Source organism: Narcine bancroftii, chromosome 5 (genome assembly GCF_036971445.1).
Source record: "Narcine bancroftii isolate sNarBan1 chromosome 5, sNarBan1.hap1, whole genome shotgun sequence".
NCBI lineage: Eukaryota > Metazoa > Chordata > Chondrichthyes > Torpediniformes > Narcinidae > Narcine > Narcine bancroftii.
In genome coordinates, this window is record NC_091473.1 from 153,526,369 (window position 1) to 153,542,541 (window position 16,173).

The 16,173-nt window shown below is 47.1% G+C and overlaps 1 protein-coding gene across 5 annotated transcripts in view; it reads right to left on the reverse strand.

Moving 5' to 3' along the window:
* The window catches only part of tyw3 (tRNA-yW synthesizing protein 3 homolog (S. cerevisiae)), a 92,771-nt gene that overhangs the window by 66,433 nt on the left and 10,165 nt on the right, over positions 1 to 16,173 (reverse strand). The window contains exons 5-6 of one of the 5 annotated variants that reach the window (XM_069939428.1): positions 12,806 to 12,939; positions 158 to 2,225 (exon numbers count right to left, since the gene is read on the reverse strand). In XM_069939428.1, the coding sequence (XP_069795529.1) occupies positions 2,207 to 2,225; positions 12,806 to 12,939 (153 nt within the window). In that variant the 3' untranslated portion in view covers positions 158 to 2,206. Of the gene's footprint in view, positions 1 to 157; positions 2,226 to 2,959; positions 3,062 to 11,162; positions 11,565 to 12,805; positions 12,940 to 16,173 lie in introns of those variants that run through there. The other 4 variants (XM_069939427.1, XM_069939423.1, XM_069939425.1 and 1 more) reach the window with 4 other exon arrangements.

The window sequence follows — 16,173 nt, forward strand, 5'->3', positions numbered from 1 at the left end:
AAGGCAGGTAGGTGGAGTTAGGTCATAAATTAGATCAGCCATGATCTTATTGAATGGCAGAGCAGGCTCGATGGGCCATTTTTGGCCTACTCCTGTTCCTACTTCCTATGTTCCGATGTAGTCAGGGGAACAGAGGGGCCTGACCCCTGTTTAGAAACAGGTATCTCACTCTTTTGTGTTATTGTCTCTTTTTAATTCAAATGATGAATTCTATTGTAGTCTGGTTTTTCTTTTACAGACTCTCTGTTCAGCAGCAAGTAAGAATTTCAGTGTATCTCTGCGTTGTCCACTGTTTATGACAATAAATGTTCTCGGCTGCGAGATGGAAGTTAATATAACGTGCACATTTAAAAAGTCCGGCTTCAATAAGGACATATGCTTATTAAAGGAAGACCTGGCTCCCACAGAGCTGGTTAGTTTAATTTCTAATGTCACGTTGTACAGAGTGCAGTGAGAAGGGTTTTTCTGTGAGCAGGTAAATCTGTCACATTCATACAGCCATGTAGAGAGCACAATTTAGAGTGCAGGGTTACAATAAAAGGGAAGATTAGTCAGCACCGAGCAAGGGCAGCAGGAGAACACTGATGTGGGGCTCATTCATGAGCCTGATGGCTGTGGGGAAGAAAGTGTATTTTAAGTCTGTTGGTGCATGCTTTCACGCTCTTGAACCTTTTCCCTGATGGGAGGAGGGGGAAGAGAGTGTATCCGAGGTGTGATGGATCCCTCAGTGCGTCGGCTGCCTTTTCCAGGCAGCAGGAGACGTCGATGGAGAGTCCGTAGAGGAGAGAAAAGTTTGGGTGATGTTCTGAGCTGCAGTCACTACCTGCTGCAACTTCTTCCCATCTTGACCAGAGCGGCCCCCATCCCCACATGGTGAGTCTTTGAACTTGTTAGAGTTGAGACAGGTTGATTTTCAATCAGTTTGGGAATCGAGAATTACGTCATTTAGGGCAGGAAAGTGGAGATCAGGAAAGTTAGAACTGCAGACCAGAAACAAGGAGAACACCCCTCATTGAGAAGGAGAAGCAGAGTCAACCCTACAGGATGGTGTCCAGGGTGGCGGACCAGTGAGGGGCTCAACGGCTGAGGGTCAAATTGCGGTTGGGGGACCCACACGGGCTTTGGGCTGCTGGAGATTAGCTCATGGGAACCAGGTATTGGAGCCAGGAGTTGAGAGGGTACTGAGGGCAAAAGAGGGCTTATCAAGGGTCTCAGGTCCTAGAGCTCGGTCGTCAATGGATCAAACAGGAGTCTGTGCGGCTACAGGAGGTGAATCCACAGAGACGGCCACGGACACTCAGTGACTCTGAAGGGACTCTCTCTTGCTCTCATACAGACAGGGGCGCCGGGCGACACTAATGGTGAGAAGGCAATTTTGTGTAATATTACACGTTCTGTAGCATTACATGACAATAAAGGAATTTGTATCTTGAACCTTGATTATTTTAGACAACTGAGTAGCTTTGAGGGTCTGGTCCAACTCCTGCTCCTAATTCCTGTTTCCCCTCCAGTAAACCAGTTTACGTGCACTTTTCTCACACATCACTGGGGAAGAAGATGGGAACTAATGTGGAGGGAGTTTTATCAGCTGTGGCTCCTGAACATCTGTCCAGATGCGTAGACTGTTTAATTCCAGGAACCGTCTCACCTCTGTACTGTGTTGGAGAGGTGCCCCATCTATTGGCCGAGGAGGGGAAGGCAGTTCCCAGCACACAGGTTCACCAGGGCAGGACTGCCTCAGTAATGGCAACGCCATCCCCAGGGAAACAGGCCCCTCAGCTCATTGTATCCCTGATGGTCACTGTAACTACCCCAGTCACCAGCACCTGGTCCATAGACTTAATCATGCAAAGCAAATGTTTTCAAATATTATTTTTTTGGATGACAAACATATGTTTGAAGTAACATTGTTACTGGATTAAAAAGATTCTGATGGAAGTTACATGCAGGCCTCCTTACAGAAGTCAGGATGTGGGGTGGATGTTACAACAGGAGTTTGAGAAAACATAAGAAAGCATGGTCATGGATGGCTTCAATGTACATGGAAAATCAGGTTGGCTGGATCCCAAGCGAAGAAATTTGTGGAATGTTTAGAGCCGCTTGTGGTCGAGCCCATGAGGGAAACATCAATTCTGGATCTGCTGCTGTGCGACGAACCAGATCTGATCCGGGAGCTGAAGGTAAAGGAACCCTCAGGAGGCGGTGATCACACGACAGAATTCACTCTGCAGATTGAAAGGGAGAAGCTAAAATCGGATGTGTGGGTATGGTGGTTAAGTAAGGGTAACTACAGAGGTATGAGAGAGGAGCTGGCCAACACCAATGGGAAGGGGACACCACGAAGATGGTCGGAGTTTGGGGAATAATTTGTAAGATCATTTCATCTGAATGAAGATGAGGACGAGGCAACTGTGGCTGACAAGGGAAGTCAAAGACAGCATGGTATCAAAAGAGAGGCCACATGGTTCTGCAAAAGCTCGTGGGAGACCAGAGGATTGGGAAGCTTTAAAAAGCCAACAAAAGGCTTTATAAAAGCAATAAGGGCAGAAAAGATGAAATATTAAAGTAAGCTAGCCAGTAACATAAAAGGGGGCACCTAAAGTTTTATCAATGTATAAAAAGTGAAAGCGAGGAAAAAGTGGACATGGGACCTCTGGAAAATGATGCTGGAGAAGTGGTAAATGGGGTAAAAGAAGTGGCAGATGAACTGATGGCTATTCTGCATCAGTCTTCACTGGGGAAGACACCAGTAACCTGCCAGAAACTGGTGAGTCTGGGGCAGAAATGTGAGTCGTTGCTTCAAGGACAAGGTGCGTGGGAAGCTGAGGGTGGGTAAGTCACCTAGACTGGTTGAACCACTCTCTAGGGTCTGAATGAACACATTAGTGGTGATCATTCAGGAAATACTAGAGTCGGGAATGGTATCAGAGGACTGGAAAATTGCAAATGTCACTCCAGTCCTTAAGAAGGGAGAGAGGCAAGAGCCAGGAATTTATACACCTAACTTCAGTGGTTGGGCACGATTCTAAACTCCAGTGTTCAGGATGAGGTTTCAGAGCATCTGAAAGTACAAGATAAAATAGACGGGTCAGCATGGTTTCCTTCAGGGGAGATCTTGCCTGACAAATATCTTGGGAGTTATTTGAGGAAGTAACGAGCAGGACAGACAAAGGAAAATTTAAATGTTAAATTCAGACGTACAGCACAATAATATGGGCCATTTTAGCCCATAAGTCCATGCTGCCCAATTGAACCTAATTAACCTACAACCCCCAGTATGTTACAAATGGTGGGAGGAAACTGAAGCCCCCAAGGAAACCCATGTAGAAACGGGGAGAAGGTACAAACTCCTTACAGACGGCGCAGGATTCGAATCCTGGTCCCAATAGCTAGCGCTGTAATGGTGTTGCACTAACTGTGCTGAAGTCCTTTGCTGTACGAGGCAGTTAAATATGCTATAGAAGATGGACTGACTGGGGGAAGGTGAAGAGTGGGAATAAATGGGGCCTTTTCTGGCTGCTGGTGGCCAGTGATGTTCTGCAGGGGTCAGTGCCGGGTCCGCTACTTTCCCCAATGTGTGTAAATGATTTAGATGACGGAATTGATGGTTTTGTGGCCAAGTCTGTGGATGATACAAAGACAGGTGGAGGGACGTGGAATGTTGAGGAAGCAGCGAGTCTGCAGGGGGACGGACAAGTTGGGGTAATGGGGAATGAAATGGCAGATGGAATACAGCATTGGGAACTGTGTGATAATGCAGTTTGGCAGAAGGAATAAAGAAATAGCCTATTTCTAAATGAGAAATGAGTTCGGAAAGCGTAGGTCCAAAGGGAATTGGGAGTTCTCATGCAAGATTCCCTAAAGGCTAAATGGCAGTCTGATCGGTAGTAAGGAAGATAAATGTAATGTTAGTAAAAACACACAGAAATGCTGGAGGAACTCAGCTGGTCACGGCATTCATAGGAGACAAAGCTATATTAGCATTCATTTCAAGAGAACTAGAAAATAAAAGCAAGGATGTAAAGCTGAGGTTTTACAAGGCATTGGTCAGACCACCGTTGGAATATTGTGAGCAGTTTTGGGCCCCATATCTAAGGAAGGATGTGCTGGTGTTGGAGAGGGTCCAGAGGAGGTTTACGAGAATAATCCTGGGGATGAGAGGTTAAAGTATGAGGCGTGTTTAAGACAGCTCTGGGCCTGTACTCGCTGGAGTTTAGAAGGATGATGGGGAAAACATACCAGATATTGAAAGGGCTGGAGAGAGAGGATGTGGAGACTTTTTCAGTGGAGGCAGAGCCCAGAGCCAGAGGGCACAGCCTTTGACAAAAAGGAATTCCCTTTGGAACAGAGATAAGGAGTTTCTTCAGCCAGAGGGAGATGAATCTGTGGTGTGCATTCCAGATCCCAACCCCCTTCCCCCACCGCCAGCGCGTTCCAGATCCCAACCCCCTTCCCCCTCCAGCAGTGTGTTCCAGATCCCAACATCATCTACTCCAAGCACGACTAACCCACCCTCTCCTCATCACTGAAACATTCCACATCTGGCAGCATTCTGGGGAATCTCCTCTGCACCCTACCCAGCGAAGTCACATCCTTCCTGTAATGCGGTGACCAGAACTGCACTCAGTTCCCCAGCTATGGACCAGCCAGTGTTCCGAAACCTCCTCCTTTATACTCTTTGTTGTCACCATTAATGGCAAGTTCCCTTCTACACCATACCAGGGTCTGGGAGGAGATTCTTCTAGTTATAGAACTGCTGCCCTCACAGCCCCGGGTTCAATCATTTCCTCCAGCGCTGTCAGTGTGAAGTCTGCACATTCTCCCTGTGACTGTGTGGGTTCACCCCCAGGTTAATTGGTCACCGTAAATGACTCCCCCAGTATGTGGGTGATAGGAATGTGGGGAGAATAGAGTGGGATCAGTGTCGGGACCAATATGAATGGATGGGTGATGGAGAGCACGGACTCTGGGCTGAAAGGCCTGTTTCCATGCTCTGCGACTATAGAGAAGATGGAACAAAATTCCAATCTGGAACACGTTGTCAGACGTGGTAGGGACAATCCCTACATTTAAGAGATATTCAGGCAGGCAGGGAAACACAAATAAGTCCGGACACCGGAATCCTGAGCACACACTGAGGGACTCAGCAGGTTAGGGAGCATCTATAGGCATGGGACACGGGCCTCGTGCAGCCTAACTAGGTCAGTGTGGATGGGCAAAAGGGTTGGCCTTCATCGCTAGAGGAATTGAATTCAGGACAGGGAGGTCATGTTGCAACTGTATAAGGTACTGGTGAGACCGCACCTGGAGTACTGGGTCCAGTTCTGGTCTCCATATTTGAGGAAGGATATACTGGCTTTGGAGACAATCCAGAGGAGGTTTACTAGGTTGATCCCTGGGATGAAGGGGTTGACTTACGATGAAAGATTAAATCGTCTAGGATTGTATTTGCTCGAGTTCAGAAGAATGAGAGGAGATCTTATAGAAACATATAGGATTATGAAAGGTATGGATAGGATAGATGTAGGAAGGTTTTTTGAGCTGGCCGGGGAAACTAAAACGAGAGGACAGTCTCAAGATTCGGGGGAGTAGATTTAGGACAGAGATGAGGAAAAATAGTTTTTCCCAGAGAGTAGTGAATGTTTGGAATTCTCTATCCAGGGAAGTGGTGGAGGCTGCCTCATTAAACATATTTAAAATTCGGGTAGATACATTTTTACATGATAGAGGAATTAGGGGATATGGGGAGAAGGCAGGTAGGTGGAGTTAGGTCATAAATTAGATCGTCCATGATCGTATTGAGTGGCGGAGCAGGCTCGATGGGCCATTTTTGGCCGACTACTGTTCCTACTTCCTATGTTCCTATGATGGGCCGAAGGGCCTGCTTCTGTGTTCGTTCCGGAGACTTTGCCAGAAAGAACAATGAGATTAAAGAGGGCGACTGTAACAAAGTTCGCAGTGTACGGCCAGCAGCCTCTGCGGTGTATACACCATGGAACCAAAGTGAATGCAGCGAAAGGCGTTTCTGATACTAATCATCTGCACCAACTCTCCTGTGACAGATATGGGAAGAGAGGTGGGATTGTTGAATGTTACTGGACCATCAAATCTCAAGTTTGCATTGAAAAAACATCCATTCTCAGGAAGAAAGAAACAAACATGGCTCCTAATTGGTTGGGTTGGCAGCCGGGACATCAGTCTCACACTGCAGATGACTTGAGAAGCCACACCTGCCAGGTCAGCGGTGAGCAAAGGCAGGATCCAGTCTGTAAGAGAAGCTGAAACCACAATGCTGGAGAAACTCAACAGGTCAAATAGAAAATATGTAGCAAAGATAATGGTACAGAACCAAGATTTCTGGCTTGAGCCCTTCATCAAGGTCTGGAAAAGTGTCGGCAGGCATCCGAACAAAAGGGTAAGGGGGGGTGGGGGAGGAGCTTGGTCACAAAGGCAGGAGGTAATAGGTGGAGAAGGGAGGGAGGGCACAGCAGCAAACACGGGGAGGAGGGATGGGTCTGTGAATGGAGAGGGAAGGGGGTGGAGAGGGAGAGCTGGAGGAAAGGAGACAGGGGAAAGGGAAGGGAGGGAGAATGGTTAGCAGAAACTGGAGGTCGATGTTAATGCCATTCGGCTGGAGAGGGCCAAGGCGGAAAATCAAATGGTGTTGTTCCAGTTTATGGGTGGTCTTAGTGGGATCATACACGAGTCCATCAACAGACATGTGAGTATGGGAGTGTGACAAAGAAGTGAAATAGTCAGCCACTGGGAGATCCCTGTCACTCTCTCGGATACTCAAAGTGAAATGTTGCTCCACTTGAAAGACCAGGGAGTCACAGAGGGAGTGGACCCTACAGAAGGCAGAGAGGGAAGGATGTATCTGGTAGTGGGATCCTGTTGTAGGTGGCAGAAATTTTGCAGAATAATGTGTTGGATACAAAGGCTGGTAGGGTGGTAGGTGAGGATAAGGGGAATCCTGTATTTGTTACATCTGGGGGCAGAGGGGGACCAGGGCAGATGTGTGGAAAATGGAGATGTGGGAGAGGGTTAAGTTGATGGTGGTAGAGGGGAAGCCTGTTTGTGGAAGAAGGCAGACATATCAGATGATCTTGACTGAATCCAACTGAAACTGCCTGAGAAGCCCACAGTTGCCAGACAACGTGGTTACAAAAGGCTTCCACTCCTCGCCATTGCTGGCACAGTACTGAGGGCCACCCCAACCGTCCACAGAGCCTTGTCCTTTGCAGCGTCTCTGCATATCCATTCTGCAACGTCAGGTTACTGAGTGATTCTTGCCGCAGCACTCTCCTCTTAACACTTCCTCTTGGCCTTATAACTTCAATAACATCTGACTGACCAGTCTGCACATATGGCACAGTGGTTAGTGCCGCTAACTCATGGCTCCATAGACCCCAGTTTGATCTCACCCTCCGGAACTGTCTATGTGGAGTTTTCACATTCTCCCTGTGATTGCGTGGGCTTCCCCGGGGGCTTTGGTGTCCTCCCATGTCCCAGAGGTTGATGACGATAGTGAGTGGATGCAGTTTGAGAGACAAGTGTACTGTTAACAGCAGGGCCTGTAAAACCAATGACGTGCAGAGAGGTCTCGAGGCGCAGGAAGATAGTGAGTGGATGCAGTTTGAGAGACAATTGTACTGTTAACGGCAGGACCTGTAAAACCAATGATGCGCAGAGAGATCTCGAGGCGCAGGTCTGTAGATTCCAGATAGTAGTCTCACAGCTAGGAAGGGTGGGAGAAAGGGTATAAACTAAGCTGACCTTCATCGTGGGGTCATTGACAGTTGGCAAGTCATGTTGCAGGTGTATAAAAGTTTAGTTAAATTGCATTTTGTAAACTGTACAAGTTTTGGATCTACACTGTCGGAACCACATGTTCTCTTTGTCTGGCTGAGGCCGTCTAAGCTATATTTAAAGGAGAGGTGGCACACACTTCGATTGTTTCCTCTGGAGTGGTGAAGGCAGACCAGCAAGGGGCTGGTTTTATAAAGTTTTATAAATCTTTTTCTCAGGGTGGAGATGTGGAGGGTGTTGGGTTTAAGGTGAGGTGGGGGGAGGGGAGTTTAAAGGAGATCTACTGGGAAAGTGGAGGAAGCAGGTACGGTAGCAAAGTTTAATCGCACTTACAGAGACACATGAACATTCGAGGAACGGAGGGATATACACCATGCACCGTGTTCTGCACAGACACAGTGGGGCGAAGGGCCTGGCCCTGTGCTGATGCTTTCTGATCACCTGGACATTTCCACCCCTGCCTTCCAGCTCCTTTACAGCTTCCCCAGGCACGACATCCTTCACCAGCTCTCTCTAACAGCACCTCTCCCCTGTAGTCATTCAGCTTCCTTTGGCTTCGTCCCATCAGAGATATTCCCTTCGTTCTGTCCACCCTCTCCCCCCTGTGCAATGTAGAACTCACTGAACCTCTAATGTCCAAGCAGAGGTCAGAGGTGAAGCACTCCCCACTACCCTCTGCACACATGCTCTGACTTACTCCATCTGATTTGGGTGGCATAGTTGGCCAAGGTATCCTGAAACGTAGGAAGTGTGTGTGTCTAACCTGCCATCCTTTGGGACACGGGAGGCACAGTCACTGGAAGAACATGCAAACTCCCCGCAGATAGCACCGGAGACCAGGATCGAACAGGGCAGGAGTAGCAAACACCAGAGGACGTGTACAAAGTGAAGGGAGGGAAGTTTAGGGGAGACATCAGGAGTAAGTATTTTAAACACAGAGTTTTGGGGGTCTGGAATGTCTTGCCAGAGATGGTGGTGGAGGCTGGAACATTAGGGGGGACTGAAGAGACTCTTAGACAGGCCCATGGATGGAAAAAAAATAGAGGGTTATGGGAATGAGGTTGGGAAAGGGTTAGATTGTTGAGAAGGGTTATATAGGTCAGCACAACATTGTGGGCCGAAAGGCCTGTACTGTGCTATAATGTTCTTATATTGGGTAATGCAGAAACAGCCAAGCCTTTGAACAACATTTTTGTGTCAGTCTTCATGGTGGAGGACGTGTCTAACCTGTCAAAGAGAGATGCAATGGGAGGCGAGAACCTCGATACAATCACTACCACCCCAAAGGAACTGCAGGGAAAACTGATGGGTCTGAAAGTAGACAAGTGCCATGGCCCCATGGAATGTGTCCCAGGGGACTGAAAGAAATGGCAGAGGATAGCAAATCCATTTGTAGTAATTTACCAAAATTCTCTGGACAGGTCCCGGCAGATTGGAAGACAGCAAATGTCACAGCACTGTTTTAAAAAAGGTGGTGGTGGGGGTTGGCAGACCTCAGGAAACTATAGGCCAATTGGCATCTGTCATCAGGAAAATGATTGCAGCCATCATTAAAGAATAGCAAGTCATCTGGATAGAAATGGTTCCATCTGACAGATGCAGTAGGGATTCAGGAAGGGAAGGTCCTGTTAAACAAATGGTGCTGACATAATGGGTGCAGTGTATAGAGAGGAAGAGGTGGATGCTGCGTACTTCGATTTTCAGAAGGTGTTTGATAAGGTGCCAGATGCATGGGGCTGGGGGTAATAGGGAACGATAGAAGATTGGTTAATCGATGGAAGGCAGAGAGCTGGGATAAATGGGTGTTTCTTTGGTTGGCAATCAATGGTGAGCGGGGTGCGGCATGGGTCAGTGCTGGACCCGCAACTGTTCACCATTTAGATTCACGATCTGGAAGAGGAGACAGAGTGTAACATATCTAAGTTTGCAGAAGACACTAAATGGAGTGGAAAAGCAAATTGTGCAGACTCTGCAGAGAAATATGGAGATGTTAAGTGACTGGATAAGGGTCTGGCCGATGGACTACAGTGTGAGGTCACCCAGCTTGGGAGAAATAAATAATAGATCAGGTTATTGTTTCAATGAAGACAGATCACAGCATGCTGTTATGTAGAGACCTGGGAGTGCTTGTGCATGAATTACAAAAGGCTGCCTTGCAGATACGACAGGTAATCAAGAAGGCAAATGGAATGTTGCCCTTTCTGGAGGGATGGAATTTAGGAGCGGGAAGGTTCTGCTGCGACTGTTCAAGGCCCAGGTCAGGCCACATCTGGAGAACTACGTCCAGTTCTGGTCTCCTTGGAGGATATACTGGCTTTGGAGGTGGTGCAGAGGAGGTTCACCAGGTTGATTTCAGAGATGAGAGACTTAAATTAAATTTAAGTGAGGGGGCTAGCCTATGAGGAGAATAGTCTGTACTCATTGGAGTTCCAAAGAATGAGAGGGGATCTTATAGAAATGTAAAATTATGAAAGGGATAGATAGAAGCAGGAAATCTGTTCCACAGACTAGAACTAGGGGACATAGCCTGAAGGTTCAGGGGGGTAGATTTAGGGTGGAGATTAGGAGGAACTGCTTCTCCCAGAGGGTAGTGAATCTGTGGGAATCCCTGGCCAAGGAATCAGAAGCTGCTTCATTAAATATATTTAAGACAGTTTTGTCTAGTTGGGGAATGGCCAGGGAAGTGGAGGTGAGTCCAAGGGCAGATCAGCCGCGATCTTACTGAATGGCTGATCAGGCTCGACAGCCGACTCCTGCTCTTGTCTCTAATGTTGAGACACACCAGTTAACGGTGTTGAACCAGAGGAGGCCCTTCAGCCCACTGAACATGTTCCAGCTCTTTGAAAGCCCTGAAGATCGTTTTATGGACCTTTCCTTGAGCTGCTAATTTTCTCCGCTGTCAGCTCCGTAGCACTCATGACAAATAAAAACACAAGACAAAGGCAGCGCAGGCGGTGTTTGAACTTTACACCTTGTATTCCCTTCACCACATTTTCAGACAATTCGCAAAATAAATATGCTCGTTATAATCCAGCTAACATTATGAAGCCAGAGATAAAACCCACTGTATCAAAGTATTCACAGATGCCTCCTCCCTGCCCAGCAGTGAAGTGGTGATCATTATCCAGCTGTGGAAGGAACCCCCAGCACCCCCGTCCTGCTCTTTCCCCCCACCCAGAACCATCTGCACTCACTCCCCCCCACCCACACCTACCCCCATCCAGACAACACCCCATCCAGACAACCCCCATCCAGACAACCCCCATCCAGACAACCCCCATCCAGACAACCCCCATCCAGACAACCCCCATCCAGCTGCATGCTCCCCATCCGGCCCCTTGCAGACCCTCTCCCCATACCCCCACTCCCAGTCCAGCAGTGAAGTGGTGATCGTTATCCAGCTGCGGCAGGAAGGTTACATCTGGCTATTGGTTGCCATGCAGTGGAGATTCCGATAGCAGACCAGGGCTATCGGAATCCGTAGGTACAAGCTGAGATCACGAAGGATCCATCAAGAGCAGCAGGTCTCCTTTACCGTCACCATCACTGGGAGTCATTGGCTGGTGGCGTCTCTGCTGCCTCTTGGCAGCTCCCTGTCGCCTCCTGCGAATGTAGACGGCCGCATCCTCAACGGTCTTCCCGGTAGGCTCCTCAGGAGGGTCAGCAGAGTCCATGATGGATTGAAGGAGAGTGTGAAACCTGGAAGCCAAGATGCAAATGAAGGGCTGCTTCAAGTGGCAAGGTTGGGTGAGATGCTGAGTCAGAGAGAAGAATGAAGATACATATCAGAAGGTGGAGAGGAGGGGAGTTGGCACCGGCACACCGTTGGTGTAGGGCCTGAACGTTGGACAGGTTCAATAGCAGAGGAGACACTGGGCAAGGGAGAGCCAAAAGGGCTGAGGAAAGAGAAGGGAATGGGACAAATTTCAGACCCGCTCTGAACCCGCATGCTCGAATGGCCAGACACACTCTCGTTTCTACAATGCTGTTCATGCATTTAAATACTCAAGATTCCTGTCGACATTGCAGAGCAAAAAGCACACAGAGATGCTGGAGGAACTCAGCCAGTCTCGCAGCATCCGTATGAAGTAAAGATACATTACTTATGTCTCTGGTCCCTTTGGAGAACAGTTGCCAACTGATCCTTGATTTTAATTAGGTATTGTAAGAGCAAGTCTCAAGTAACCAGAAAATACTTATCCAGCATCTAACAATCCCCATAGGGACTGCACACCAGGGATTTTACTGCATCACACTCTTACCTTCCTCCACCCCTGGAAAACAGACCCAGTCTATCCTCAAAATTGAAAAACACAGCCCAGTCCATCACAAAACCCTCCCCACCACCGAAAACATGCATAGGGAACGTTGCTGTCAGAGAGCAGCAACAATCATCAAGGATCCACACCACTCAGCACACGCTCTATTCTCAGGAAAGAGGTCTCGGTGCCACGAGACTCGCACCACCAAGTTCAGGAACAGCTGCTACCCTCCACCCTCAGACTCCTCAATGACAAACTCAACCAGGGACTCATTTAAGGTCTCTATGCATTATTATTAAATATTTATTTTCTGTATTGCAGTTTGTTTGCATTTCTCTTTTGTATATGCATCTTTCCTTGAGTCCAGTTCACATGACCAGTAAGTAGAAATTCTGCCCTTTCCAGCACGTTCGCATCTTGCCGACGGTGTGCCGAGTAGAACTGCACTGTCCCCCACCAAGCTCACATCAGGTCAATGTCAGAGAAAATGGGAGCATCATTTCCCTGAATTTTTAAAGTACATAGACCAGCACCCCACACACCTTCTCAACCCTGTTATTCGTGTTACCACCTTCAATGGTCTTCGGATTCGTAGTTAGCTGCCCGCCCCTCTCTAGTCCCTGGACCTCACCATTCATGGTGCATGTCTGAGCCCCAGGTGCTCCCAAAATACATCACATCACATTCCTGCATACCCAGGAGAAACGCATTGTTGGAAGGGGTTGTGGACCTACCTTTCTATCCTCCTCTGGTTTTCCTCCATTTTGCGATTGGCTACTTGTACAAGATAATCAATGTACTCTTCACTCACCAACACTGCCCCTTGATGGCATAGAGGGACCTCCAGGCAGTGGGTGCTGCGAACAGCCTAGAGATGGGATTGAGAGAAAACAACAAAGACAGTCAGGCAGTCGTTGTGGAATGCACACAAATCACTAATAGAGCCAGGGTGGGAAAACGACATGATCCATGAGGACTCCTTTCCCTGATGACAACCAATGGTCCTTCAGAGCCAGCTTGGATCACTGTGGTTGAACCTCACAAGCAATACATGTACTTTTTGTTGAATATTTTATTTTCGTTTTTTTTTTAAAATATACAGATCAACATTAAAATTTACATACTGTATCTGGCTGCTACAAGCTACGGCTCTGCGGAGCCTGTAGCACAGGAGGGGTTCTAGCTGTATGCAGGTTGGCGCAGAAAGATCACCCTGTTCCCAGAAAGAACGACACAGTATAGTTAACACTGAGCTTTATTGGGCTCACAGCCCTGTTTTTATTCTCAAGCTGAGGGCCGTGGTCAAAGCCCCCTCAGTGCTGATGGGTGCATTTGCGATCTGTTTTCCTTGATAGGCCAGTTCAGCTCCTTTAGTTGTGGCCAATTGGAGGGCAGCACTGCGGGCCTCATGCAGCCTGCTGGATCGCCATGTTCGTCCTTCATTTTGTGAGGCACCGCGAGGGACCGCCACAGTATATTATATAACTTTTTCTTACAAAACAAAACAACCCCTTCCCACACACCACCACTAAACCCCCTTACAGTATAAAACCATACATCGTCAGGGCTTAGTTGGGTTGTTAAAAACGTCCTCATTGGGGAGGTCACTTATTTTTATAACATAGCATTTATTATTATTTTTTAAAAACCATCTTTATAATTTTTAAATTTGTATTTGGGCCCCTACATAGTCTAGATATGGTTGTCACATTTTGATAAGTATATATATTTGTTCTTTAGATTGTATGTGATTTCTTTTCCAGATGCTTACAACTGTTCATCTCCGTCTTCCATCGGGAGTCAGAGTTCCAAGTCATCGCAATACATTTCCTAGCAACAGCTAAAGCTATTTTAACAAACTAAATTGGGAATTTAGTTAGTTTATTACTTATTTCAATGAAACTGCCCACAAGATAAAGCCAGTGAAGGCCACCCGCTATCCTTGTTAGGAATTTAGGAGTGTTCCCCAGCCAAATCGTCCGTTCCATCTCACTAATTTCAGCTGGGGTCATTTGAACGATCTAACCAGAGAAAGCAGAAGTCCCATTAACTACTCCATAATTATCTCTTCAAAGACATAAGATCCTTCCATATAACAATAGTCAACATATCTTATTCCTTTGTTGAACCATGAATTCAATATTTTGTTGCCCAGATTCATAGGCAGTAGTGCATTTTTACACAAGTATCCTCAGTAATGCACCTGCATTTTTCCTGATACATTCATGTATTTCTTGCCATATGTATTAATATAGGATTGTCCGATTTTTTTGTTATTGACTTGACATTCCACTTATAAATCAAGTCCTTCGTTGTCTCCTCTTTTATTAAATTCAGTCCTAATCGAATCCACGAGGGGGGGGGGGGGCGTTTTCTTCAAAGAAAGATGATAGAAATCTTGTTTGTGCTGATAGATAAAACTTCTTAAAATCGAGGAGTCTAAGTCCTCCCAATTTATAGTCCCATGTTTACTTTTCCAGTGCAATTTTTGGTACTTTGTTATTCCATAGAAATTGTCTTATACAATCACATAATAATTTAAAGAAATTTGTAGTTAGTACAATAGGCAATGATTGAAAAATATATTGTAATCTTGCCATTACCTTCACTTTTATACAATTTACTTTTCCCACTAATGTAATCGGCAGATCTTTCCAATTCTGTAAATCTTTCTTTTTTTATATTAGAGGGGTATAATTAAGCTTATATAAATTCTGTAAATTATTATCACGTGGCGACCCACTTACCAGCAAGCGAACCGGCTCCTGAAATGGCGGACATGCTGTGGAAAAACGTGGGAGATTGACCTGCATCCAACACAGGTTTTTAATCTGATGATGTTACTTCCTGTCCATGTGACAGAAGCAGTGATGTATATAAGCCCTGCATGCAATCCTGGAGGTGTCAGTCTTGCACTAATCTCCACACTGTGTAAATCAACTTCCCAGTGTATACATCAACTGGACAACGTGTACAGGGATTCCACAACATGTACACCATGGTCTATGTTAGCTCAGTATAGAATACTTCACTACATTGATGACCCCAATGGTCCGAACAATATTTGGACCCCAACATTGAAAGTTTTTCTTCGATGCCATGACTCTTCGACCACGTGTATGGTTTGACCATGCAGAAGCCCCATTCCAGTTGAGGCAGATAACATCCAATTCCTCACAGTTCTACTATGTAGTAAGGGCCCTGGATCAAGAGCTGGCATGCCGAGTTTCTGGAGGTGGGCAAGTATATGGCACTCAAGAGTCTGCGAGCGGCCCTTTTATTTCACTTGGATGGTTTGGGAGACAGGACCCCTTCTACGCTCGAATGAAATGCTGCCACTAGCAGAAGGGCATAGGCCCTGCCTCATATTCGAGCAGGCTTTCTTGGTGCAGTTGCCAGAAGATATCCACATGTTGCTGGACGATGAGGATTTTAGTGGCCCACAGAGAGTCGCAGCTTGTACTGACATTATGGCGAGCTAAGCAAGAAAGCGTGACACTCGTAGGACAGGTCCCCAGATCCCGCTCACAACAGCAGGACTGTGCAACTCCAACATTAGACTGGCAGCAGGGTCGATCAAATCCGTTGTCTGACTGCCAGTCGGCCAGGAGTTTCTACCATCAACGATGGGGTACAGAAGCTTGCCGCTGCCAACCTCCCTGTTTCAGGGAAAAACCAAGGCCAGCCATCGCTAATGGCTGCTGCGACTGGCCACCGAGACAGCCTTTTATATGTCTGGGATAGACATTCCGGCCGGTGTTTCTTGGTGGATCCGTGTGCTTCCCCCATCGGGACGTGAAACATGTAACAGAAAACCCAGGCCATCATCGAACGCTGCAAACTGCAGTACTATCCAGACATTTGACATGTGTAGGATCCCACGCAGCAGGGATGATAGGGCAAGGCTGACCTGTAGAAACAACACACAGAAGAGGGGTATCTTGTGGCCCAAAGGCTACATCTTCAAATTGCAAGCTTGTGACAACAGTTTTATAAGCTGGGAATTTGTTGTTCTGTCACTGAGCTTTGGTGAGCACCATGTAGTCTACACCCGGAGAGAAGGCACGTACTGCTTGAACGAAGGACCAGGTCAGGGCATCAG